Source organism: Trachypithecus francoisi, unplaced genomic scaffold (assembly GCF_009764315.1).
Source record: "Trachypithecus francoisi isolate TF-2019V2 unplaced genomic scaffold, Tfra_2.0 Lachesis_group4, whole genome shotgun sequence".
In the NCBI taxonomy this organism is placed as follows: domain Eukaryota; kingdom Metazoa; phylum Chordata; class Mammalia; order Primates; family Cercopithecidae; genus Trachypithecus; species Trachypithecus francoisi.
This window is the reverse complement of record NW_022681469.1, coordinates 99522907-99548834: the sequence shown is the minus strand read 5'-3', so window position 1 is coordinate 99548834 and position 25928 is coordinate 99522907. Positions and strand designations below refer to the sequence as shown.

The window sequence follows — 25928 nt, the reverse complement described above, 5'->3', positions numbered from 1 at the left end:
TTTTTCTTTTCTTTTTTTTTTTTTTTTTTTGAGACGGAGTCTTGCTCTGTCACCCAGGCTGGAGTGCAGTGGCCAGATCTCAGCTCACTGCAAGCTCCGCCTCCCGGGTTCACGCCATTCTCCTGCCTCAGCCTCCCGAGTAGCTGGGACTACAGGCGCCGCCACCTCGCCCGGCTAGTTTTTTGTATTTTTAATAGAGACCGTGTTAGCCAGGATGGTCTCGATCTCCTGACCTCGTGATCCGCCCGTCTCGGCCTCCCAAAGTGCTGGGATTACAGGCTTGAGCCACCGCGCCCGGCTTGGCTAGTTGATTTCTAATGTCAACTGTTCTTTCAGTGAGAGATTTGCAGGGAGGAAAATCAGATGTCGTTTTGAAGAAGTGCTTTTCTTTTTTTGAAAGCAAAAACTGAGAATTTATTGTTTCATGTATTTGAAGAGTTGGGGAGTGGTCTGACCTCTGGCAGAGTTGAATTTAGTGACATAGATAACAGCCAGATTCTTGTCTTTTCTCTTTGCCTCTTGGGTCTGCTTTTCTCCCTCAGGCTCCTCTCTCCCTTCAAGGTGCAAGATGGCCACCTGCAGTTCCAGGTGAAGAAGTGTTTTAGAATATTATGACCCTGGAGGCTTTTCTTCAAGCTTTAGTAAAACTGTAGTCATGCACCTCACGAGGATGTTTTGGTCGTGGACTGCATATAGGATTATAATAGAGTATTTTTACCGTACCTTTTGTATGTATAGATACGTTAAATACACAAATTCTTTTTTTTTTTTTTTTTTTTTTTTTGAGACGGAGTCTCGCTCTGTCGCCCAGGCTGGAGTGCAGTGGCCGGATCTCAGCTCACTGCAAGCTCCGCCTCCCGGGTTCACGCCATTCTCCTGCCTCAGCCTCCGAGTAGCTGGGACTACAGGCGCCCGCCATCTCGCCCGGCTAATTTTTTGTATATTTTAGTAGAGACGGGGTTTCACCGTGTTAGCCAGGATGGTCTCGATCTCCTGACCTCGTGATCCGCCCGTCTCGGCCTCCCAAAGTGCTGGGATTACAGGCTTGAGCCACCGCGCCCGGCCCACAAATTCTTACATTATGTTACAGTTGCCTACAGTATTCAGTACAGTAATGTTGCTGTACAGGTTTGTAGCCTAGAAGCAATACACTATACCATGAAGGTCTGTAAGTGCTTTCTCTGATGTTTGACACCATGAAATAGCCTAACAACTGTCAACCTTAAATAACGATTCAGAAATTGTGATTAGGTATAGAGTTTATTCAAGCCCAAAAGGTGGAAAATGTCCACCTGGAAGCATAAATTCAAGTTGCCTTGAATATATATGATTACCAGATGTTACAAGTGATTTTGTTTGTTCATTTCTTTTGAGACAGGGTCTCTGTCACCCAGGCTGGAATGCAGTGGTGGGATCACAGCTCACTGCAGCCTCAACCTCCCAGACTTAAGTGATCCTCCTGCCCTGTCTCCCAAGTAGTTGGGACCACAGGCGTGTACCACCATGCCCAGCCAATTTTTTTTTTTTTTTTTGTAGAGACAGGGTTTTGCTTTGTTGCTCAGGCTGGGCTTGAACCGCTGGGCTCAAGTGATCAGCCTGTCTTGGCCTCCCAAAGTGTTGGGATTACAGGTGTGAGCCACTGCACCTGGCCCCAGGTGAGTTTTTAAGGAAAAAAGAGGCACTTCCTAAGTTGTTTAGCAAGAGTTTATGTTAACATAAATTATTAATTGGCTGTACACTGTTCTTCGTATTCCAAATTTCAGGAACATGACCATAATAAGTGAGGCAGCTAGTCAGGAACAAAAATGCCTTTAAGCAATTGCCACTGGGCACGGAGGGTGGCGGTGACCAAAGTCCTATGCTCATGTCTCTCTGGGCCTGATAAATTTTGCAAACCTCACATAGCTCAGATTGCTCCAAGTTGTTTTTCTTTTCTCACAACGCATTTCTCAGAACGTATCTCTTTTGCATGACTGTACGTGGATTATTAGGGAAATAAAAACTTTGATATGTTTAATATGTTTTACATGACTACTTAATAGCTTGTTTATGCCTTGAAGTGTTAACCTATTCTGATAGGGCATTTGTAATTGGTTGAACTTGTTGTGGTCATTTTCATAAAATATGTGGACATGTCTATTTCTTTATCCCCCTTTTTTTTTTTGAGACGGAGTCTCACTCTGTCACCCAGGCTGGAGTGCAGTGGCGCGATCTCGGCTTACTGCAACCACCACCTTCCACGTTCAAGCGATTCTCTCGCCTCAGCCTCCTGAGTAGCTGGGATTATAGGCGCTTGCCACTGCACCTGGCTGATTTTTGTATTTTTAGTAGAGACGGGGTTTCGCCATGTTGGCCAGGCTGGTCTCAAACTCCTGACCTCAGGTGATCCGCCTGCCTCAGCCTCCCAAATTGCTGGGATTACAGGCGTGAGCCACCATGCCTGGCCTTATCCCTTTTTAAAATTTAAAAACATCAGAGGGAAGTTTTTATTATATAAGCATTTATTAAAATAAGTTGGGCAGAATGATGGACTCAGAAAATGAGTGTGTTTGTAGGGCAGCCTCCAAGGCCCGCAGGAAGCTTGCAGTTGATGATGTTTTTTAACTTTTAGGTTCAGTGGTAATGTGCAGGTTTGTTGTATAGGTAAATTGCATGTCACAGGAGTTTGGTGTACAGATTATTTTGCCACCCAGGTAATAAGCATAGTACCTGGCAGGTAGTTTTTTGATCCTCACCCTCCTCCCTCCCTCCACCCTCAGGTAGTCCCAAGTGTTTGTTGTTCCTTCCTTTGTGTCCATATGTACTCAGTGTTCCAACTCCCACTTATAAGTGAGAACATGTGGTATTTGGTTTCTCTCCCTGGATTAGTTTGCTTAGGATAATGGCCTCCAGCTCTATCTATGTTGCTGCAAAGGCCATAATCTCATTCTTTTTTATGGCTGCATAGTATTTCATGGTGTATATGTACCACATTTTCTTTTTTCAGTCTACCATTGATGGGCATTTAGGTTGATTCCATGTCTTTGCTATTGTGAATAGTGCTGTGATGAACATATGGGTGCATGTGTCTTTATGGTGAACTGTTTATATTCCTTTGGGTATGTACCCAATAATGGGATTGCTGGGTTGAATAGTAATTCTGCTTTGAGTTCTTTGAGAAATCACCACACTGCTTCCACAATAACTCATCTAATTTACATTCCCACCAGTGGTGTATAAATGTTCCCTTTTCTCTGCAACCTTGCCAGCATCTGTTATTTTTTGACTTTCTAATAACAGCCATTCTGACTGGTGTGATATTGTATCTCACTGTGGTTTTGATTTGCATTTCACTAATGATTAGTAATGGTCACATTTTTTCATATGCTTGTTGACCGTGTGTATGTCTTTTTTTGAGAAGTGTCTGTTCATGTCCTTTGCCTACTCTTTAATGCAGTTGTTTGATTTTTGCTTGTTGATTTAAGTTCCTTATGGATTCTGAGTAGTAGACCTTTGTGGGACGCATAGTTTGCAAACATTTTCTCCCATTCTGTAGGTTGTCTATTTTTTGTTGATAGTTTCTTTTGCTGTGAAGAAGAAGCTCTTCAGTTTAATTAGGTCCTATTTATCAAGTTTTGTTTTTGTCGCAGTTGCTTTTGGTAACTTTGTCTTGAAATCTTTTCCAGGTCCTATGTCTAGAAACAGTATTTCCTAGGTTATCTTCCAGGGTTTTTATAGCTTTAGGCTTTACATTTAAGTCTTTAATCCATCTTGAGTTGAATTTTGAGTATGGTGTAAGGAGGGGTCCAGTTTCAATTTTTTGCGTATGGCTAGCGAGTTATTCCAGCACCATTTATTGAATAGGGAGCCCTTATTGCTTGTTTTTGTTGACTTTGCCAAAGATCAGATGGGTGTAGGTGTGCAGCATTGTTTCTGGACTCTATTCTGTTCCATTGGTCTGTGTGCCTGTTTTGTTCCAGTACCGTGCTATTTTGGTTACTATAACCCTGTAGAAAAGTTTGAGTTTGAAGTCAGGTAACATGATGCCTTCAGCTTTGTTCTTTTTGCTTAGGATTACCTTAACTATTTGAGCTCCTTTTTTGGTTCCATATAAATTTTAAAATAGTTTTTTTTCTAATTCTGTGAAGAAAGTCATTGGTAGTTTGATAGGAATAGCATTGAATCTATAAATTGCTTTGGCAATATGGCCATTTTAGCAAAGTTTATTATTCCTATCCATGAGCATGGAATGTTTTTCCATTTGTGTCATCTCTGATTTCTTTGAGTGGTGTTCTGTAATTCTTGATATAGAGATCTTTCACCTCTCTTGTTAGCTGTATTCCTGTATTTCATTCTTTTTGTGTCTATTGTGAGTGGAATTGTGTTCTTGATTTGGCTCTTGGCTTGAGTGTTATTGGTATATAGGAATGTTACTTATTTTTGCACATTGATTTTGTGTCCTGGGACTTTGCTGAAGTTGTTTATCAGCTTAAGGGGCATTTGGGCTGAGATTATGGGGTTTTCTAGATGTAGGGTCATGTCTGCAAACAGGGATAGGTTGACTTCTTCTCTTTGTATTTGAGTGCCTTTTATTTCTTGCCTGATTGCTGTGGCCAGGACTTAAAGTACCATATTGAATAGGAGTGATGAGATAGGGCATCCTTGTCTGGTTCCGGTTTTTAAGGGGAGTGCTTCTAGCTTTTGCCCATTCATTATGATGTTGGCTGTGGGTTTGTCATAGCTTATCCCTTTATTATATTCGTGTTTCTGTTGGAAACAGATGCATCATTTCAACTTTTAGCATCTTTTTAAAAAATGTAACTGATAATAATGATCAGATCTTCATGTTTTAGAAATGTTGAATCAATAAATTGTGAATGTAGTGATTTAAAAACATAAACCCTGGAACCAAACTGTCTGGCCTCAAATCTCAGCTCTGCCATTTGATAGCTGTGTGACTTCAGATGACTTAACCTTTCTCTGCTTAAATTTCTTACTCTTATATAAAATGGGGATAAGAGTATCTTTCTCTTAGCTCAAAAGAACCTGGCACATAGAAAGTACCACTACTGCTGTTGCTACTACTATTACTGCTGCTGCTGTTGTTATTGTAGCTATACCATTTTTCTCCAAAATCTTTATTCTCCAACACACCTCAAACACCACTGTCTTGGCTGCATTATTGAGTCCAGAATATGTTGAAAGAGAGTCATAGATATATTTTCATTCTTGATTATAGCCCAAAGGCCAAGAAGTGATATGGAGACATATTTCTAAATGAAAGAATGAAGATACAAATTAAAACCAAGCTAGGGGGTAAAGTGATTTGGCAGCATTCCTGTGTAAGAGTCTGTTCTGTACTGCCCCTTCTGACCCACCTTTATTTTGCGGAAGATACTGGTTTTTGTTTTTAACTTAAGCCTTAGCATCAAGGACATGCGACTTGTGCTTCGTTTTCATTGTCTAGGATTTTCCTTGGAGATGCTCCTGATCTATGCCAAAAGTCTGGGATGTATGCACCACTTCTGTGTGAGTTTTCTGATTGAACTAGGCTTAATTAGTTTCTCTTTTCTTTTATTTTCTCTTTAAAAACTTGGAAACCATTTTGTTGTTCCTGAGTTGTAAGGCTGAACATGTTTGCTTAAGTAAATCTCTTGGGATCTAATCTGGCATCCACTCAGGTCTTGTTAAATGAGAGCTTTAAAAGCCTCTTGCTGAGTGGGCTCCATCATTGTTGACCAAATGTTTCAAGATGTAGGCACGAAGCACTTTTGTCAGTTTTTCAAGTGTAGTGTAATTTTGAAGTAATTGTGCTTTTCTACTTTTAAAGTATTTAAAAAGTACTTTTAAAGAGTACTTTTGAAGATTAAAAAACACAGGAGTGGCAAGTTTAACAAGATCGAGTTCTTCTTGTTTCTTTGTAAATTTCTGTTACCCATCTGGTTTACTTGGAAGCAGTGCTGAACTTGACTTATGTGACTGTTTTATCTAGAAGAGGCAGCAAGATTTTTCTCTTCATGTAAAGCAACTAGGTAACAGTTGTCTTCTCCCAATGGATATGTAAAAAGAGGGTGTAGTCCCTTCAGATTACTCTTGGCTCTTCACCCCCCTCCTCATGCAGCAAAGCAGATTTTTGTTTTTATTAAACACATTTTAAATTTATTTTAGCAGATTTTTAATTTATTCAGTCCTCTGCTCTTTATGTTACACACCCGCCGTTGATGCATACTGGCATACAGATAAATCAAAGTTAAATTCAGATAAGTTGGCTGCAAGAATTCTTAAAGACTGTGTTGTGGTATACACAGAAACCAATTTCCTGTAGTCAAAACTGAGATAATAGAAGAGTAGAATTGTTTTAATTCATAATAGTATAAGTGTGAGGCAGTTGGAATTAGCAGATCTGTCTGGGGCAGCCTTGCCAATCAGAGCAGAGCTATGTCCCAGAGTCAGCCAGGCCAGTGACCATCCCCAGGTAGGGAGGTGTTGAAAACCTGCACGGTGAAAGTCCTGCTAATGCTGTGCATTTGTGCTGAATCATTGCACGTGCTTCCAGTCCCCTCAGCCCTTTTTCATGGGAACTATACCTTCTTAGAACTTGAGATTACTAAATATGAAAAATATCTCTGCCTAAGTTTCCTTTTTACTTTGGGGATGGGAACGCTGAGAGATAATCCAAATCACTGTTTTTATTTTATAGATTTGGAAACTGAAGCTGGAGACGTTACATAGTTTACACAAAATCACCCGTGACTTCTTGGCTGAGCTGCAACTAAACCCGGGTCTCTGGCTTCCCAAATTAGTGTTCCTTTCACTGATCCATGCTGGCTTTGCTTATCTATTCAATTAGCAAATGTAATTGAAGGGACTCTAATTAGTTTGGCTTCTAAAGGCTTTTGTAGTTGATGTCAGACTGGCAACAAGGTTGATTTTTTTTTTTTCTCCCAGCTTTTGAGTTGTGGCCAGATTTGTCAGTCAATTATTTCAAGGTCTTGAAGTCATCACATGGATGGTGAGATTATTTGAATGTCTGTTTATCTGTCTAATAAACATGCCTTTGTAGTACAAATTAGAGACTGTTAGGATGTACCATATATACATATATATCTGTATGTCTATATATTTAGATATATATATATAGAGAGAGAGAGTGTGTGTGTTATTAGATTTAGAGCAGTTGTGGCCAGTACAGTGGTGACATTCCAGCTATCACTACCGTTGTGTGTTTTTTCCGGGCCTGTGAGCTTTGACACTACTTTCCTGTATAATTGAGGGGTTAGCAGTATTCTAGCAATGCAACCATCTCAAGAAGCAGATGCTAGAGATGCAGGGGGCTGATTGGCCACCCCATGCACTTGGCAAGTGCCTGAATTGGCACTGCCAGTTCATGGGATTAAGAAACTTGGAGGTGTGAAACACCCTTGACCTGTGAGCTAATTGTTGGTGCCCTTCAGGGCCCCTCTAAAGAAATTATGTAGATGGAATTTAATTTCCTTCAGTGAGAGAGAGCTCAGTTCCTAAGAGGAAGTCTGGAATTAACTCAGACCTCACGGCTTACTGATGTCCTTGAAAGATCTAGAAGGATGGAGCTGCAATAGAAGGAAAGTATGCCATTGTTTTGCATTGTGTTTATGAGAGTAGGATGAATAAATGGGGCCGTCTAAGTAACATATTTTTGGTATAGTATAGGAATAGAGAAGTATGACTACTACAACTTATTTTTCTTATTTCACTGAGCTCTGTTTTTCTTGAGTAAACTTCAACTGTTTGCCAGGAAATAGTTGCCTCTTCTAGAGTCTCAATATTTATGAAGGTGTAGGAAAGGTTTTCATGCAACTTAAGCATTTCTTTGTAATTTGATGGAAAATTTTTTAATTTTTAGAATTATTTGTAGCAAATCCTCATTATGTATCAAAATATACAGGTTGAATGTATCTCTGTATATTCTAAAATGCTGCATTGTCTTTAGAGTGAAACATTAAAAGAGAATTTTTGTTTGTTTTAGGATCTGAGATGTTTTATAATGTCATTTCCTACCTTGTTAATACACCATATGCCAGGATACTTGATTTACTGAAATTTTAAAGTGTGACTTATGAAACAGCTTTTTGTTAAAGCTACATTTATCTTGAATTTGATTTAGAAACTCATAGTCTCTTGTGGAAAATTGAAATGTAATTACTTCTAGCTCTTAATATTTAGATTACACACTCTCTTTGGCTTCCTATTCTTTTACTTTCATCAAATGCACGTAAAATATAAAAAGAAAATGTGTAAACTTCTACCACATGAAAAGCAGAGGCATTCCTATTTGTAAGATGCTTACATGTCACTTCACATTTTCTAGTGACATGTAAGCATACATGTTTCTGCATGCATAATGTATGTAGAAATATGTCTGTTTTTCCATATGTAACTCATTCTGGAGAGAAATCTTCAATAATCTGCCTGATAGTCTTTTGTCTTTTTTCAACGAAGAGAAAAAAGGCTTTACAGAAGATGTTGTGACAGTTGGGATGCTGGATTTCTTTTTTAAGAGACAGGTCTCTGTTGCCCAGGCAGGCTGGAGTACGGTGGCGCGATCATAGCTCACTGTAACCTCCAACGCCTGGGCTTTTTTAAGTTATCCTCCCATCTCAGCCTCCCAAGTAGCTGGGACTACTGGTGCGCACCACTGCACCCAGCTAATTTTTCTATTTTTTTGTAGAGATGGAGTCTTGCTGTGTTACCCAGGCTGGTCTCGACCTCCTGGGTTCAGGCAGTCCTGCTCCGGCCTCCCAAAGTGCTGGGATTACAGGCATGAGTCATCGTGCCCAGCTGATTCTTTCTATTAAAGGGTAATTTGAGTCAAGGAGGGAGCTCCTGGTCTCTCCTGACCTCTTTAGTTGCCAGTTGACTGGCCAGGTTTATCAAGTTGAGTATGTGGAAAAGAGCGAGAGAGCTGGGGGTGGGGGATTTGAGCAACAGTGCATCTGCTCATGCATGCACCTATACAAACAGGATAGACAGTGCAGCTTTCCTTTGCAGTATGTTCGTGGTCATTATTAAAGCAGAAATGAGGGTTGAGAGAGTGCCCTGATGCCTATTCATATATCTTTATTCTGTATGTAGTTTCCACATAAGTTTCGGTAGCTCATACTGTTAGCCTTCCTGGTGGTACTTGCAGTCATTGTAGTAAGTGTTTATGTCCTTGTCTTGACCTTATCTTTTCTGAAACAGACTTACATTTTCTTCTTTTTTTGCTTGAAAATAGAGACTGGAGGATGGTGGGGATTGGGACTTGAGATTTTGTTAAGGGATTTTGCTGCCCACCAAATCACTAATGAGTCCTACAGTTGAGTTACCAGTGTTGTTATACTATAATATTTTTATTAGTCAAAGTGTATACCAAAGATTATGCTGTTTAGGAATCCAACTTGGAAGAACCCATGAGAAGTGTGTCTGTTCCCAGGACTGCTGGGTTTTGCCCTTTTACCCTCAACTCTCTTCACACTTTTAAAAATAAACGATAGATTTGATTTCACAGAAACTGCATCTGTATATGTATAATGATGTGCCTTTATTTTGGGCAGTAAGCTTTTTTTTTTTGGTCGTTTGCAAACAAGGATTAGTTTTTATGCACTGTCACTGTTACAGGCATGCATGAAAAGTGGATCCTGTTTGTGCTCTAGAAACTGCTTACATTATAATTTAAATAATGTGCCTTTGCAATTTTTTTTAAAGGTAGTATCTTCCCCAGCAGATGTTGCTGAAAAAGCTGACAGAATTATTACAATGCTGCCCACAAGTATCAATGCAATAGAAGCTTATTCCGGAGCAAATGGGATTCTAAAGTACGTATTTCTCAACTGTGGATATTTTCTTGTTATGATAGTTCATGAATTTCACATGTTAGAACTATTAGGAAATTACAATTGTGTTTGTTAAACCTTTCTATACTGTTCTTATTTCATAAAGTGAATAGTGTGGTTTTCTCTTTGTAAAAGGTTTATTTTTTTCGCTGAAGTCAAGTATGTGACATTGTGTATAAATTTTTTTGGTTCCGTTTTTTTCCTTTAACTCTTGCATTAAACTTACCCTTTCATTGGTAACATGTTTAGGAGACGTTTAAAGCTTACATTTTAAGCTGCAACTATTAATAATATAATTTTCTTCAGCTTATAGAAATTCAGGAAAAGAGTTTAAGAAAAATATAGCCAAACATTGGAAAGAACACCATTGTCTAACATTTTATTATATGAAAAAAAGTTATCGTATGTCCTGTGGGTTAGTATGTTTTTAGTAGGAACTTTGGGAAGTTGGAATTAAAGGTTAGCAGTAGCTCTTTAACCCATTTATGTCGGAGGTTGCAAATTTTTTTGTGAAAAATCAGACCTTGGCAATGACCTTGAGCAGTAGGATGTAAATAACTCCCACAAACTTAGTGTAAATGGAACAGTAGGCATAAATGGGCTAAGTAAAATAAAGTTTAGGTCAGAGTTTCCTAATCAGTGCCTGTCTTCTCTGGCTCTGAGAAACCTTTTGGTTAATTGCTGCTTATTGCCAAACCCTTGTGGTTATGTTACGATGATAATGTTTGAATTCCCAACTTAGTTTTCTCATCTCACTGTTTCTATTCCTAACTTATTTTGTTGTTGAATTTCACCAAAGAGCTAGAGCAAACTGTTAGATGCTGTAGTCACAAGAAGGGCTAAAAGAAAGGGTTTAATTTCAGGAAACTGTAAAATGTGAAATTTGAAGTTTTTGGAAATTGAATTGTGTTGGAAAACTAACCAACTTGGAAGGAAGCAAAAGACACTTGGATATTAGGCAGAAAACTGATAAGATAAATGTTTAGATTTCAGGGAAGGTTAAAAGACACTCATTTTGGATGGAGCTCTCAGGGCCACAATGTGTGTGGTCCGGAGGCATCCTAGCTGTCCTGTTACCTAGCCTGTTTCAGTTATGGTCCTGCTTTACCTCTGAAGGAAAAGTTACTAAAAATTTCTGAGGAGACATAGCCCTACATTTGTTAATATCCTTTGCTAAGGAATGTGGTGACTAGCTATCAGAACAGTTTGGTCCAGGATGTGTTTTTAAAAAGTTTGACTTTACCTTGAGCTATAATTTGCTTCTTACGGGTGGTTATTTTTTTCTGGGTAAGGATCATTTCCATACACCCAGTGCATGTATAATTTTTTGGATGATTTTCCATTTGTTTGAAGGTTTAAGATCTTAAAATATTAAGATCACAGATTGATAAACTTAATTCTTATTTTTTTAGGCCAAAGAGAAACCTACATACTCTTAGAGTATGCTATTTCTCTTCTGTGAAATATACCCAACCATTGCATTTGAATTGTAACAATTCATATGTCTAAAATTGTTTAAACAATTTTTAATGTATATATTTTTCTTTTTATTTTAGACAAGGTCTTGCTATGTTGCCTAGTCTGGTCTCCAACCCATGGCCTCAAGTGATCCTTCTGCCTTGGCCTCATAGAGTGCTGGAATTACAGGCATAAGCCACCATGCCTGGTTATGTTTAAACCATTTTGTGTGCTATTTTTTTAATAGAAAGATTTTTCCTTTTAGTAGTTTTTATCAATGATTTTTCTGTTTTCTTCTTCAGTGTTTAATTTATTCAGTTTTAATTTTCTAATCATGATTCCATGTCCTCTGGGTTAGTATATCTATAGTAAGAACTTTGGAAAGTTTAGCTAGGCACAGTGGCTCACACCTGTAATCCCATCACTGTGGGAGACCGAGGCAGGATGATCGGTTGAGCCCAGGAGTTCAAGATCAGCCTGGACAGCATGGTGAGACCCCATCTCTATAAATATAAAATTTAAAACTTAGACGGGTATGGTGGCATGCACCTGTGGTCCCAGCTACTTGGGAGGCTGAGGTGGGAGACCATGTCTTAAAGAACTTTGGAAAGTTTGAATTAAAGGTTAGCCATACCCTTTAAAGAAATTATAATTTAGGTTAGAGTTTCCTAGCTAGTGAAGATAGACAGTGCCTTATAGTGTATATACGTAAGCTACCCTAAAAAGCCAAAAAGACTGTGAGATTTCCAGATTCTTTCATATATTTTCCTTTCTACCTGTTTGATATTTTATTTTGTCATTAAAAAGTTACAGTTATAAAGTAATATGCCATCCCAACACAAATGGCCAGATTTTAATTGCTTATGTTTATTCTTCATAGTGGAAATAACACAGATATATGAAATTTGCAGTATGGCTTGTTAAAGACAAGTAAATTACTTTTTAAAGACCCAGCTACTTCACAAACAAAAATTTAAGTCCTGTCTAATACCCTTTTAAAGTTAATAGGTGTTTTAAATTGCTTGCATCTTAGCTTCGTGTTTATTATTGTGGTTAGTGTGTACTTCACCTGAAATCAGAATTTATACCATGTAATGTATCAGGTTTTTTGGATCTTTTGAAAGAGTTTGACTTTACTTTTGAACTATAATTGATCTCAAAAATAATATGAGATTTTTAAACCTATTCTAAAATAATGTTTTTAATGCTAAACTAAAATCCTCCTTGATAATATGGCAGCTTTTTAGCAGATTCTAATTCTATAGGTAGTTGCATGAAATTTTTACTCAGAATTGTAAACTAGAAATATTTTTATTTATTTATTTAGAAAAGTGAAGAAGGGCTCATTATTAATAGATTCCAGCACTATTGATCCTGCAGTTTCAAAAGAATTGGCCAAAGAAGTTGAGAAAATGGGAGCAGTTTTCATGGATGCCCCTGTTTCTGGTGGTAAGTGGTAGCTAAAATATATGCAAACCTATTTATGTTTATCAGAAGTAGCAATTATGGTTTTGTGGTACCATATGGTTTTGTGGTAGTTATTTTTAGACTTGTTACAGGATTCTCACTCATTAAAAATAAAAACAAACCGACATGTTATTTAGTACTCTCAAGTCTAAGTAACATTGTTAGTCTTAAATTCAGATAAAAAAGTGTCATAACTTTGAAGTGTTGTGAATTTTTGGTCCATTTACTGTGGATAGGAATATATCAGTTTTTAGAAAATTTTTTTTGGAACTAATGTAAAAAATAATCAGCTTAAATAATCCTGTAACTGTTAAAGAAATTGAACAAGTGGAAAAAAAGAAAAAAAGTTGTTTCACAAGGGAAACATTGGCTCAGATCATTTTACAGATGAATATTACCAAAATTTCAAGGAGCAGATCATCTAAATTTTATACAAACTTTTCCAGAGAATAGGAAAAGAGGAAATACTTCCCAATTCATTCTGTAACACCTGTATAACTCTAATGTTTACACCAGATAGAAATGTTATAAAAAAGAAAAAATAAATGTAGGTTTATTTTAGTTATGAATATAGATGTAAAACCTTTATATTAGCAAACTAAATCCAACCATGTATGAAAGAGATTAAACACTATAACCAAGTTTCCTTTAGCCCATGTATGCCAAGATGGCTTAATTTTAGAAAATCTGTGCATATAATTTACCATGTTAACATGGTTAAAAGTCATATGATTGTCTCAATTAGAAGAAAAGACCCAGTAATGAAATTCTAAAAACTTACTATTAACTCATATATTAATAGTGGGTATCTGGGTAGTTTGGAATGGCAGGATTATAGTATGGCTTTTCTGTAATTTCCAAATTTTCCAAAATTACTGTGTAATCAGAATTACTGTGTACACATTTATATTATGTATTTGTAGCAGTATAGCAGTAGGCAGCAGATGAATTTTATTCCAGTTATATTAAACTGGATTGTGGGCTTTAGAATTAAAAAGTAAAATATAGAAATTTAAATCATATTGTATTTTTTTTATAAAGAACTTAATGATCTTGTGAAGGTACCTTATATCCCAAATGATTTTTGAATATAGATGGAGGAATAAAAAATTGCTAGCTCTTCTGATTGTTATATTGAATTACTTAAACAGGATTTAGGTATAAAGATTTATGATGTGGTATAGGTACTTTGAGTAAAAGTACCTACAAAATACTAATAAGCGGTTTTAAGGTTGGTGTTTGTGTGGTTTTTATTGGATGGAATTAATAAACTGAACAGGTCTTTCTTAGAGTGGTTCTACAGTTGAATTTGAGAATTGGTATGGTACAAATGTTCTTGCCATTGATTGATTTTCTTTGGCCTCAGGAGTACAACTTGAAATTATAATCTGATAATAAAAAATACCAATTTGGGTTTTAAACATTATTTTAACCTTTAAAATACAATCTTGTGAGAAAACTTTGAAATTACTCTTTTGTTCTCGTCAAGCAATTTTTAAACTTTGGTTTGTTGTTTTAGTGTACAAAAATGCTAATATAACTGAATACACCTGAATCTGCACTATATAGTAGATTAAAAGCTTTGTGCAGGGATGATTTGTGGCAATTTATTGGTTGACACATGATCATTATGAGGTTAACCAGTATATAATAACAGCTTATTTATATTGGTCTTATTGTTATTATGTTTATATTTTTTAACATGGTATGTTACAGACTGTTCCACCTTCCCACTTAAATGGGCTGGTTTAAAAATTAATTGTATTTTAACTAAATAAAGTTAAACCAAAGTGTTATAGGACTACTGGGTTTGATTGCTTGTTGCATGGTAACAGACCAGTATGCAGACACAATGGGAGTTGCAGTAGAGGAATAATTTAATAATTGTAGGGCAGTCAAATGAGACAGAGGAACCTTCAAATCCTCCTCCCTCAAGGGTTTGGGGATGGAGCTTGTAAAGGGTCTGAACAGGTAGGGCTAAAATGTCGGGACTGCTGATTGGTCAGGAAGCAAGGGGTGAATTCCTGGGACAGGGAGATAAAGAAACCGCGTTCCTTTGCGGAGTTCTTTGGTTCCTTGGTTGATGTCTTTAGACTGGTAGGCTTCAGCCATTCTGCTGGAATTCAAGACCTGAAAATACCATAAGTAATTCTTGGGTAAAAAGGTCCAGTGTCAGAGATTCTGTCTGTAGGAACAATGGGGGAGCAGGTGGTCAACATGCCACATGACCCTTGGTTACTTACCAGCTACAGGGAAATTGATTGAAGTACCTCAGTGCACCCTGGTCAGTGCCTGACTATAATTCTGCCTAAAGCCTGGCTTGTACTTCTCCATCAACTCTGTGAGGGTGGTTTCAAAAGGGATGTGGGAAAAGCATGGCTTAGATACCCAAAATGGGCCCACAGTTTTATAGAAGTCCTGTGTTCATCAATCTTGAAACGTGGAGTCTTTGAGATCATTTGAACAAAACTTGAGGAATTTCTCCCCATCCCTTTCTCCCAAGTCTTCATCTATTTCCTATTCCAGACTTTTAAAAATGCATCATGGATTTATATATAGGTACATACAAATAGAGTAGTATTCTAAAACTGTAAATGGGAACATACTATACTTCTATTATTCTATGGTTAGTATTTTAAAGAGAAGTTTTTTAAAAAAACTCAGGTGAATTTAAAATAGTATTGATTTTTGAGAAGCAATTGGTTTATTCAGTCAAGCGTTTCCTCCTACTTCCTGCTAAGTATTATTCTGGGGAGTAAAGTAAGAATTATTACTTTATCATTTTTCTAGCCTATGGAGTAACAGATTGAAAGTTTTCCTCAGGTTTCATTTTGATACTTATTAGACCCACTGTGTAATGGCTCCTGCATACATTATCCTTATTAGAAAGAATATAATTATATTTAAGTGCTGTATGACTTCTTCTAAAAATCAAAAGTAAGTAATGCTTAAACTGTTATATTTATCCTGAAACCAGTGTGAAGAACTACTTTAATATTGGTGTAGTTATCACTTTATAGTATAGATAGTAGTTTATAAAGCACTTTGGCATGCCTCAGCCTACTTGGTGCTGCTATTTGTTTGTTCTAATGTTAATTTTTGTGGGTATATAATAGGTGTATATACTTACAGGGTAGATGAAATGTTTTTATACTGGCATGCACTGCGTAATAATCACATCATGTAAAATGGGGTTGGTGCTTCTTTTTGAAGCTGTCAAACTGTACATCTTTTTTTTTTTTTGAGACAAAGTCTTGCTCTGTCACCCAGGCTAGAGTACAGTGGTGTGATCTTGGCTCACTGCAACCTCTGCCTCCCGGGGTCAAGCAATCTTGGCTCACTACAACCTCTGCCTCCCGGGGTCAAGCAGTTCTCCCTGCCTAAGCCTCCCGAGTAGCTGAGATTACAGGCGCCTGCCATCACACCCGGCTAATTTTTGTATTTTTAGTAGAGACAGGGTTTCGCCATGTTGGCCAGACCTTTGGTGATCTGCCCTCTTCAGCCTCCCAAAGTGCTGGGAATATAGGCGTGAGGCACCATGCCTGGCCTTAATGTGTATATCTTTATCAGAGCCCACATCACACTGTGTTTATAGGCTATGATTCTCTTCCTCTTGAGTTTAAGCTTTTTAAGTGCAGGGAGTAAGTTTTTTTCCCCAGTTTTTAAAATTAAATATTGAATATATGTACAAGATATTTATAAAATATATGTGCAGTATAAAGTATAAGTATACATTGAACTAATACGTACCCCCTACTCAGTTTAAGAACTAGAACCTTACTATTTATTTCCTTTGAAGTTCTTGCTTCCCTGATCCTATTTTCTTTTCTCTCTGATGAGAGGTAACCAGCTTCCTGAATTTCATGTCTCATTCCTATGCTTTTTTTTTTTTTTTAATAGTTTAGCTCCATATGTTTTTATTTCTAAACAGTAGTTTATTTTGCATCTTTGGAACATTGTAGAAATGGAATCATAATGAGCATATTCTGTGACTTGCTTTTTCCCTTTACATTGTATTTCTGAATTTCATCCCTGGTGTTACTGGAGCCACTGGCTTACTTGGTGCCTGTGTGAGCATTAGAAAGGGCACCTGTCTGTACCAAAATAGCCCTTCGGACAAGCAGAATGAACCTTTGTGTAAAGAAAAAGGTATGCCTTTCTGTGGACACATGTGGCCTTACGTCAGGCTTTGCGGTTTGACACACTGAATGTAGATTAAATGTCAGCCCCTGCTCACCTGTTTGGCTAGATGCCCATGTGCAGTACATAAAATGTATCTCCATTACATGGTTGTTACATGTAGTTCATTAATTTTAGCCGCTCTGTAGTATTCTATATAAATACATTACTATTTCTTCTTTCTATTGTGATATACATTTGGATTATTTCCAAGTTTTAAAAAAACTCACATTCTTACGCACTATGAAACGTGTCTCTTTAGTCTTTGTTTTTCCAGTGTAATGCTTAGAACATGGTTGGTCTTCAGTAAATGTTTAAAAACTTGGGTTGACTTCAACTGGAAAAACAACCATGTGAAAATAGACAGGATAAGCAGTGATACTCCCATTTTACCAAGGATGGAAGTAACACCAAGAGATACTGGATAACTTACCTCAAGACCATACTATTAATTACTGGCAGAATTGAAGGACTGATATGATAGTTCTTTTGTTTTTTTTCCAACTTTTAGAGACTGATGTTTATTTTCCATCAACCATTTTTCCATGTTGCTTAAGAGCCGGTGCAAGAACAGCTTAAGACCATTCAGTGGTTCCTCCTACCCATTCAGTGGCCTGAGCAGTGGGAGCTGCAGACCAGTCTTCCGTGGCAGGCTGAGCACTCCAGTCTTCAGTAGGGACCTGCTGAATAGCCACAGAGGGCACCTGCACACCTTCAGACAGTCTGCAACCTCAGGCTGAGTAGCAGTGAACTCAGGAGCTGGAGCAGTCCATTCACCCTGAAATTCCTCCTTGGTCACTGCATGATAGTTCTTTAATGCATATTCTACTGTATTAGGAAATAATATTTTCTAAAGAGTTCTCATGTATTTCAAGAGGGAAATAAAGATTGCTAAATGGAAGAATTAGTGCCCTTAGGGCTGAGCAGCAGATGAACATTCCAGCTAGACTCAATCTAAAGTGCTTACCAACAGAATTGTGAACAAGTAAGGCCACTACATTTGGGGGTGGGTGTTATGTAGCAGTAAATAATGGATGCAGCCAATAAAGTTGATATTTCCATAATTATGTAGTAATGTTGCTTGTATTATCAGTGTGCTACCTGTGCTTATTTAGTACAAGTGTTATAAACTCTTTCTGAAGGAGAGTAATTGTAATGTGGTTTTGATACGAAGGCCAGCTTGACATTACTATAGCCTTGGAATGTTTTGAAGTCAGGTAATGTGGCATCTCTGGCTTTGTTCTTGTTGCTGAGGATTGATTTGAATATTCGGGCTCTTTTCTGGTTCCATATGAATTTTAGGATTTTTTTCCTAATATTGTGAAAAATAACTTGGTAATTTGGTAGAGATTGCATTGAATGTTTATATTGCTGTGGGCAATATGGTCATTTTAACAATATTAATTTGGCCGGGCACGCGGTGGCTTATGCTTGTAATCCCAGCACTGGGAGGCCTAGGCAGGTGGATCACCTGAGCTCAGGCATTTGAGACCAGCCTGGGCAACATGGTGAAACCCTGTCTCTATTAAAAATACAAAAATTTGACTGGCCGCGGTGGTGTGTGCCTGTGGTCCTAACTACTTGGGAGGCTGAGGCAGGAGAATCAATTGAGCCTGGGAGGCAGAGGTTGCAGTGAGCTGAGATTGTGCCATTGCACTCCAACCTGGGTGACAGAGTGAGACCTTGTCTCAAAAAACAAAAAACAGTATTAATTCTTGTGATCTATGAGCATGTCATGTTTGTCCATTTGGTTGTGTCGTCTTCAATTTCTTTCATCGGTGTTTTGCAGTTTTTCTTGTAGAGATCTTTTACCTTGTTAGTTAAATTTATTCTTAGATACTTTATTTTTCATAGCTATTATAAGTGGGATTGCCTTCTTGATTTTCTTCTCGGCTAGATCACTCTTGGTTTATAGAAATGCTACTGATTTTCGTGTGTTGATTTTGTATCCTATAACTTTACTGAATTTACTTATCAAATCTAAGACTTCTGGGTTGAGTTTTAGGTCTTTCTAGGTGTAAGATCTTATCATCAGCAGAAAGGGACAATTTAACTTCCTTTATTCCGATTTAGATGGCTTTCATTTCTTTCTCTTTCCTGACTGCTCTGGCTAGGCCTTTCAGTACTATGTTAAATAGGAGTGGTGAAAGTGGGTATCTTTGTCTTGTTCCAATTCTTAGAGAAAAGTCTTTCAACTTTCCCCCATTCAGTACGTTGTTAGCTGTGGGTTTGTTTTATATGGCCTTTATTATTTTGAGGTATGTTCCTTCTATGCCTAGTTTGTTGCATGTTATTATCATGAAGGGATGTGGAATTTTATCAAATGCATTTTCTGTGTCTATTGATCATACGGTTTTTTTCTTCATTCTGTTGTTGTGATGTATCACATTTATTGATTTGCATAGAACCATCCTTACATCCCTAGTACAAATCTCACTTGATCGTGGTGTATTATCTTTTTGATGTGCTACTGGATTCTGTTTGCTAGTGTTTTGTTGAGAATTTTTGCACCTGTGTTCATCAGGGATATAGGCCTGTAGTTTTCTTTTTTTGTTGTGTCCTTGTCTGATTTTGGGATCAGGGTGATTCCAGCTTCACAGAATGAGTTAGGGAGAATTCTTCCTGTTTTTGGGAATAGTTTCAGAAAGATTAGTATTAGTTCCTCTGTGTGTTTGGTAGAACTCAACCATCAGTTTGTCTGGGCCTGGACTTTTCCATGTTGAAAGATGTTTTATTATTCATTCCATCTTGCTAGTCATCATGTCGGTTCAGGTTTTCTATTTCTTTCTGATTCAATCCTGATAGGTTGTATGTTTCTAGAAATTTTTCATTTCCTCTAGGTTTTCCAGCTTTTTAAGCATATGATAGTTCATAATAGTCTCTGATGTTCTTTTGTATTTCTGTGGTATCAGTTGTAATGTGTCATTTTTCATTTGATTTTATTTGAGGCTTCTCTCTTCTCTTCCTGGTTAAAACCTGTGGTTTATCAATTTTATTTATCTTTTTGAAGAGCCAAATTTTTGTTTTGTTGATCCTTTGTATTTTTAAGTCTCTATTTCATCTAGCTCTGCTCTGATCTTTATTATTTATTTTCTTCTGTTCATTTTATGTTATGTTATAATCTTTGGGCATTTATTGCTATAAACTTCCCTCTTAGTACTGCTTTTGCTGTATCGCACAGGTTTTGGTATGTTGTGTTTCTGTTTTCATTTGTTTCAATAAATTTTTTAATTTCCATATTTTCTTTTTTCTTTTAAATAACTCTTGCCCTGTCATCCAGGCTGGAGTGCAGTGGTGCGATCACAGCTCACTGCAGCCTTGACCTCCTGGACTCAAGGGATCCTCCAGCCTCAGCTTCTCAAGTAGCTGGGACTACAGGTGTGCACCACCACACCTGTCTAATTTTTGTAGAGACGGATTCTCACTGTGTTGCCCAGTCTGGTCTTGAACTCCTGGGCTCAAGTGATCCTCCCATCTTGGCCTCCCAAAGTGCTGGGATTACAGCCATGAGTCATGGTGCCCAGCCTTTATTTTCATCTTAATTTCTTAGTCAACCCAATGGTCATTCAGAAGCATGTTCCCCCCCGACCCCACCCATGTATTTGTAGAATTCTTCTTGGTATTGATTTTAGTTATATTTTATTGTGGTGTGAAGAGATATTTAACAGGTTTTCAGTTTTTTTGTTTGTTTTGAGACTGAGTCTCACTTTGTTGCCCAGGCTGGAATGCAGTGGCGCCATCTCGGCCCACTGCAACCTCCACCTCCCAGGTTCAAGCAATTCTTCTGCCTCAGCCTGCTGAGTAGCTGGGATTACAGAGTTGTGCCACCATACCTGGCTCATTTTTGTATTTTTAGTAAAGACAGGGTTTCACCATGTTGGTCAGGCTGGTCTCAAACCACTGACCTCAAGTGATCTGCCTGCCTTGGCCTCCCAAGCTGCTGGGATTACAGGTGTTAGCCACCACGCCTGGCTGTTTTCAGTTTTTTAAAAGTTATTCATACTTATTTTGTGGCCTAACAAAAGGTCTTTTCTGGAGAATGTTCCATATACTGATGAAAAAAATGTTCATTCTGCAACTGTTGGATAAAATGTGCTGTAAATGTCTTTTAGGTCCATTTTGTCTGAACTCCAGTTTAAATTCAATGTTTATTTCTTGACTTCCTGTCTAGGTGAGCTGTTTAACATTGCGAATTGGGTGTTGAAGCCCCCAACTATTATTGGATGTCTCTTTTAGATCTAGTAATATTTGCTTTATGAATCTGGGTACTCCAGTGTTGGGTGCATATAAATTTGGAATTGTTATATCATCTTGCTGGATTGATTCCTTTTTCATTATTTAATGCCCTACAATTAATGATTGTCTTTTTTTATTGTTCTTTATTTAAGTCTGTTTTTTTCTGATGTAAGTATAACTATTCTTGCTTGCTATTGGTTTCTGTTTGCATGGAATATCTTTTTCCATTCTTTTTCTTTAACTGTGTATGTGTCCTTATTAGTGAGGTGAGTTTCTTGTAAGCAGTTGGATTGTTTTATTTTTTTAATCCATTCAACCATTGTGTATCTTTTAACTGGAGAATTTAATCTGTTTAGTTACTATGAAGGTTATTACTGATATGAGAGGCTTTGTCCCTGTCATATTGTTAATTATTTTACAATGGTGTTATATATTTTGTTTCTTTCTTTTTCTCTCCTTGTTAGTCATTATGGCATGGTGGATTTCTGTATTGGTACCATTTGAGTCCTTTTTTCTTTGTGTGATTGCTTTGCCAGTGAGTTTTATACTTTTGTGTGTTTTCATGATAGTAAATGTCTTTTTGCTTCCAGGTTTAGGACTCCCTTGATTATTTCTTGTAGGGCTGGGCTAGTGGAATGAATTCCTTGAGCATTTGCTTCTCTGGAAAAGACTTTATTTCTTCTTCATCGTGAACAGTAATTTTGTTGGATACAGTATTCTTGGCTGCCAGGTTTTTGTTTTTTTTTTTTCTTCCTGTCAGCACTTTGAATATATTATCCTATTCTCTTCCGGCCTATAAAGTTTCTGCCGATAAATCTTCTGTTAGTCTGATGGGGTTCCCTTTATAGGTGACCAGGTGCTTTTGTCTTGCTGTTTAGCTTAGACTTTATTTATTTTACGGCCGGGCGCGGTGGCTCACGCCTGTAATCCCAGCACTTTGGGAGGCTGAGGTAGGCAGATCATGAGGTCAGGAGATCGAGACCATCTTGGCTAACATGGTGAAACCCCATCTCTACTAAAAATACAAAAAATTAGCCGGGCGTGGTGGCGGGCGCCTGTAGTCCCAGCTACTTGGGAGGCTGAGGCAGGAGAATGGCGTGAACCTGGGAGGTGGAGCTTGCAGTGAGCCGAGATTGCGCCACTGCACTCCAGCCTGAGCAACAGAGCGAGACTCCGTCTCAAAAACAAACAAACAAACAAGACTTTATTTATTTATGTATTTATTAGAAACAAGGTCTCAGTCAGTTGCCCCAGCTGGAGTGCAGTGCTGTGATCAAAGTTCACTGCCCTGGGTTCAAGTGATTCCCCCCAACCCCAGCCTCCTGAGTAGCTAGAACAACAGGTATACATCATGCCCAGCTAATTAAAAAATTTTGAGGGCCGGGCGTGCTGGCTCAAGCCTGTAATCCTAGCACTTTGGGAGGCCGAGACGGGTGGATCACAAGGTCAGGAGATCAAGACCATCCTGGCTAACCCGGTGAAACCCCGTCTCTACTTAAAAATACAAAAAACTAGCCGTGCGAGGTGGCGGGCGCCTGTAGTCCCAGCTACTCGGGAGGCTGAGGCAGGAGAAAGGCGTAAACCCGGGAGGAGGAGCTTGCAGTGAGCTGAGATCAGGCCACTGCACTCCAGCCTGGGTGACAGAGCAAGACTCTATCTCAAAAAAAAAAAAAAGAACTGAACATACTCAGAGCATGCATGTGACTAGAAGCATGCACCACCATGCCCGGCTACTTTTTAAATTTTTTTGTAGTGATGGGGTCTGGCTGTGTTGCCCAGGCTGATCTCCAACTCTTGGGCTCAAGTGATCCTCCTGCCTTGGCCTCCCAAAGTGCTGGGATTACAGGTGTGAACCCCTGTGTCTGGCTGAGCCTGCTGCTTTTAGAAAGAGAATGTAACTGGCTGGGTGCGGTGGCTCATGCCTGTAATCCCAGCACTTTGGGAGGCTGAGGCGGGTGGAACACCTAAAGTCAAGAGTTGGAGACCAGCCTGTCCAACATGGTGAAACCCCGTCTCTACTAAAAGATACAAAAATTAGTCGGGCTTGGTGGCAGGCAGCTTGATCCCAGCTACTTGGGAGGCAGCGGCAGGAGAATCGTTTGAACCTGAGAGGCGGAGGCTGCAGTGAGCCGAGATTGAGCCATTGCACTCAAGCCTGAGGGACAAGAGCATGACTTCTCTTAAAAAAAAAAGAAAGAAAGAAAGAAAATGAAAAGAAAGAGAATGTAACTTTAAAAATCAAGGTCTGGGCCGGGCGCGGTGGCTCAAGCCTGTAATCCCAGCACTTTGGGAGGCCGAGACGGGCGGATCACGAGGTCAGGAGATCGAGACCATCCTGGCTAACATGGTGAAACCCCGTCTCTACTAAAAAATACAAAAAACTAGCCTGGCGAGGTGGCGGGCGCCTGTACTCCCAACTACTCGGGAGGCTGAGGCAGGAGAATGGCATAAACCCAGGAGGCGGAGCTTGCAGTGAGCTGAGATCCGGCCACTGCACTCCAGCCTGGGCGATAGAGCGAGACTCCGTCTCAAAAAAAAAAAAAAAAAAAATCAAGGTCTGCATTTCTTTCTTCAACAAAATATCTTGTACTTGAAATTATTTATATGGTCCTTATAAGATTATCTACTTGTTTCTGATTATACACTTTAATCTCATCTTCTGTATTATGCTGACAGCATCTTCACAAGGGACTTGCCTCATTTTCCAGTTCATACAAAGAAGGTAGAGAAATACTCAGAACAAGACGAAGGGATAAGGCTTTAAAGATACTCAAAGTCCTTTGCCTCTTGAAACTGACAGAGGAATAGAGAGAGTTAACATAAAAATAATTTCAGTGATAATTGCTATGAAGGAAAAAAAAAAGGAAGAGTGACAGTTTGGGAGATAGAAAGTATTGAGAGTGCTCTTTTGGGCAGAGTGGATGGGATGCCCTTTCTGGGGAAGTGATATTTAAGCAGAGGTTTGAATGAAAAGGTTTAGGGAAGAGTGTTTCACTGAAAGGAGTTGCTCTGTTAAGAGCCCTGAGGCATTGAACTAGCTTGGTGTGTTCATGGAACATTTATCTTTGTATCAACAGACTTAGCAGTTGTTTCACTCAGAGTTTGTTAAACTGAATAACCTGTACCTGACTCACCATATGTCTAATACCATGCCTTTGTTTATCAGTTTGTTGTTTCCAAAGTAAAGCGAACTGGGCTTTATATAAATTAGCCCATGACACAGGTCTCATAAGTATGATGCCCTATTAACTTGTGCAAATCACATTTTTATGAAAGTTGTAATCCTTATTTAATGTCTAATGTTGTTTAGTCATGCCATTTTGGATACATGCACGTGTGTGTATGTATGTGTGTGTGTGTGTGTGCACGCAGTGGGTCTGCTACCACAGTGTTGGTTCCAGCTTGATCAGCTCTCATCTATAATGAATGCTAGACATAGAGCAAATTAAAACTAAATTAAAAACTATTGCTAGTGACTGATGACCAAATACTGTTCACTCTGCTCCCAGGGCATCATTATAGCTATGCTTGAATAATTGAAGAATAAACTCACTGATTGCCCAGTACATCTGTAGATTTGCCCAGAGACCTTAAGTTGAAGTGATTCTGAAGTGGCGCTTGTAGTTAGCCCCAGGCACTGCATGCTGGCAAGCCTCATTGATTTGCTAAACTGTATTGTTCCAGGTAGGAGTTAATGTCAAAATTAAATAATTGAACTTATGTGTACATGTTTGTATAACAGTTCCATGCCAGAAAACCACATTTTATACTCTACTTGGCTGAGTTAAGTTTTACTAATTTGTTTGAGGCATTCTTAGAATAAGCACAAAACCTATTAAGAAATTTCTCTTAGAGTGCTAGGCTTGCTTGGTAAATCTCAGTGAGTTTCCTATAGACTTCATTATTGTTTTTAAAATCAACCATTCAGGTTTGGCCTTTACTGCTCACTGAACTGGATACCTACTGTTTTTCCACTAGATCTGTATCTAATTTATGGTACAAGGACCACAAAAAATTATTTCTATTTTGGCACCTAACACTGTTACAGTTAAGGGTCTTTTGGCATTTCCATTAAAACGTTTTCTTAGAGAAGTTTATAACTTGGCAGTTTTACTTGGCTTTGGGCTGAAACATTGCTATTTTTGTCCAAAAAGCAAATTCTTCTATCAAATTTCATATAACTGAAATTATAATGTGTAGAGGGGGAAGGGCTATCAGAATAGGTCTTTTTTTGATACTCTCACAAGTGCTTCGATTATACAGTAGTCTTGTGTGTGATATTTATTCTTACGTTTTATTCTTACCTCAGTAAGAATTTATTTTTGTTATGCAAGATGAGTAAGTTCTAGAGAGCTGTTGTAAAATATAGTGCCTATAGTTAACAATACTGTATTGAGTATTAAAAATTTGTTAAGAAGGTAGATATCAGGATAGGTGTTCTTACCACAAAGCAACCACCACTACCACAACATGTGGGGCATGAGGAAACTTTTGGAGGTGATGGAAATGTTTATTACCTTGAATGTGGTGGTGGTTTTATGGGTATTTGCATATGTCCAAACTCACCAAATTGTATACATTAAATATGTATAGTATATCAATTATTCCTCAATAAGGCTGTTTAAGAAAGAATTTTAAAGAATGATTTGAACTATTTTGGTAAAATAATTCATCTCCATGGGTTCCTCTCTTTAAAGAGTTATAGTACTATTACGTATTTTAAAGTTACTTTTGGCCAGGCGTGGTGGCTCACGTCTG

At 38.3% G+C, this 25928-nt stretch overlaps 1 protein-coding gene across 1 annotated transcript in view; it reads left to right on the top strand.

Moving 5' to 3' along the window:
- Nucleotides 1-25928, top strand: part of HIBADH (3-hydroxyisobutyrate dehydrogenase) — a 142917-nt gene that overhangs the window by 22910 nt on the left and 94079 nt on the right. The window contains exons 3-4 of the mRNA XM_033192743.1: nt 9703-9812; nt 12616-12737. Coding sequence (XP_033048634.1) covers nt 9703-9812; nt 12616-12737 — 232 coding nt within the window. The remainder of the gene's footprint in view (nt 1-9702; nt 9813-12615; nt 12738-25928) is intronic.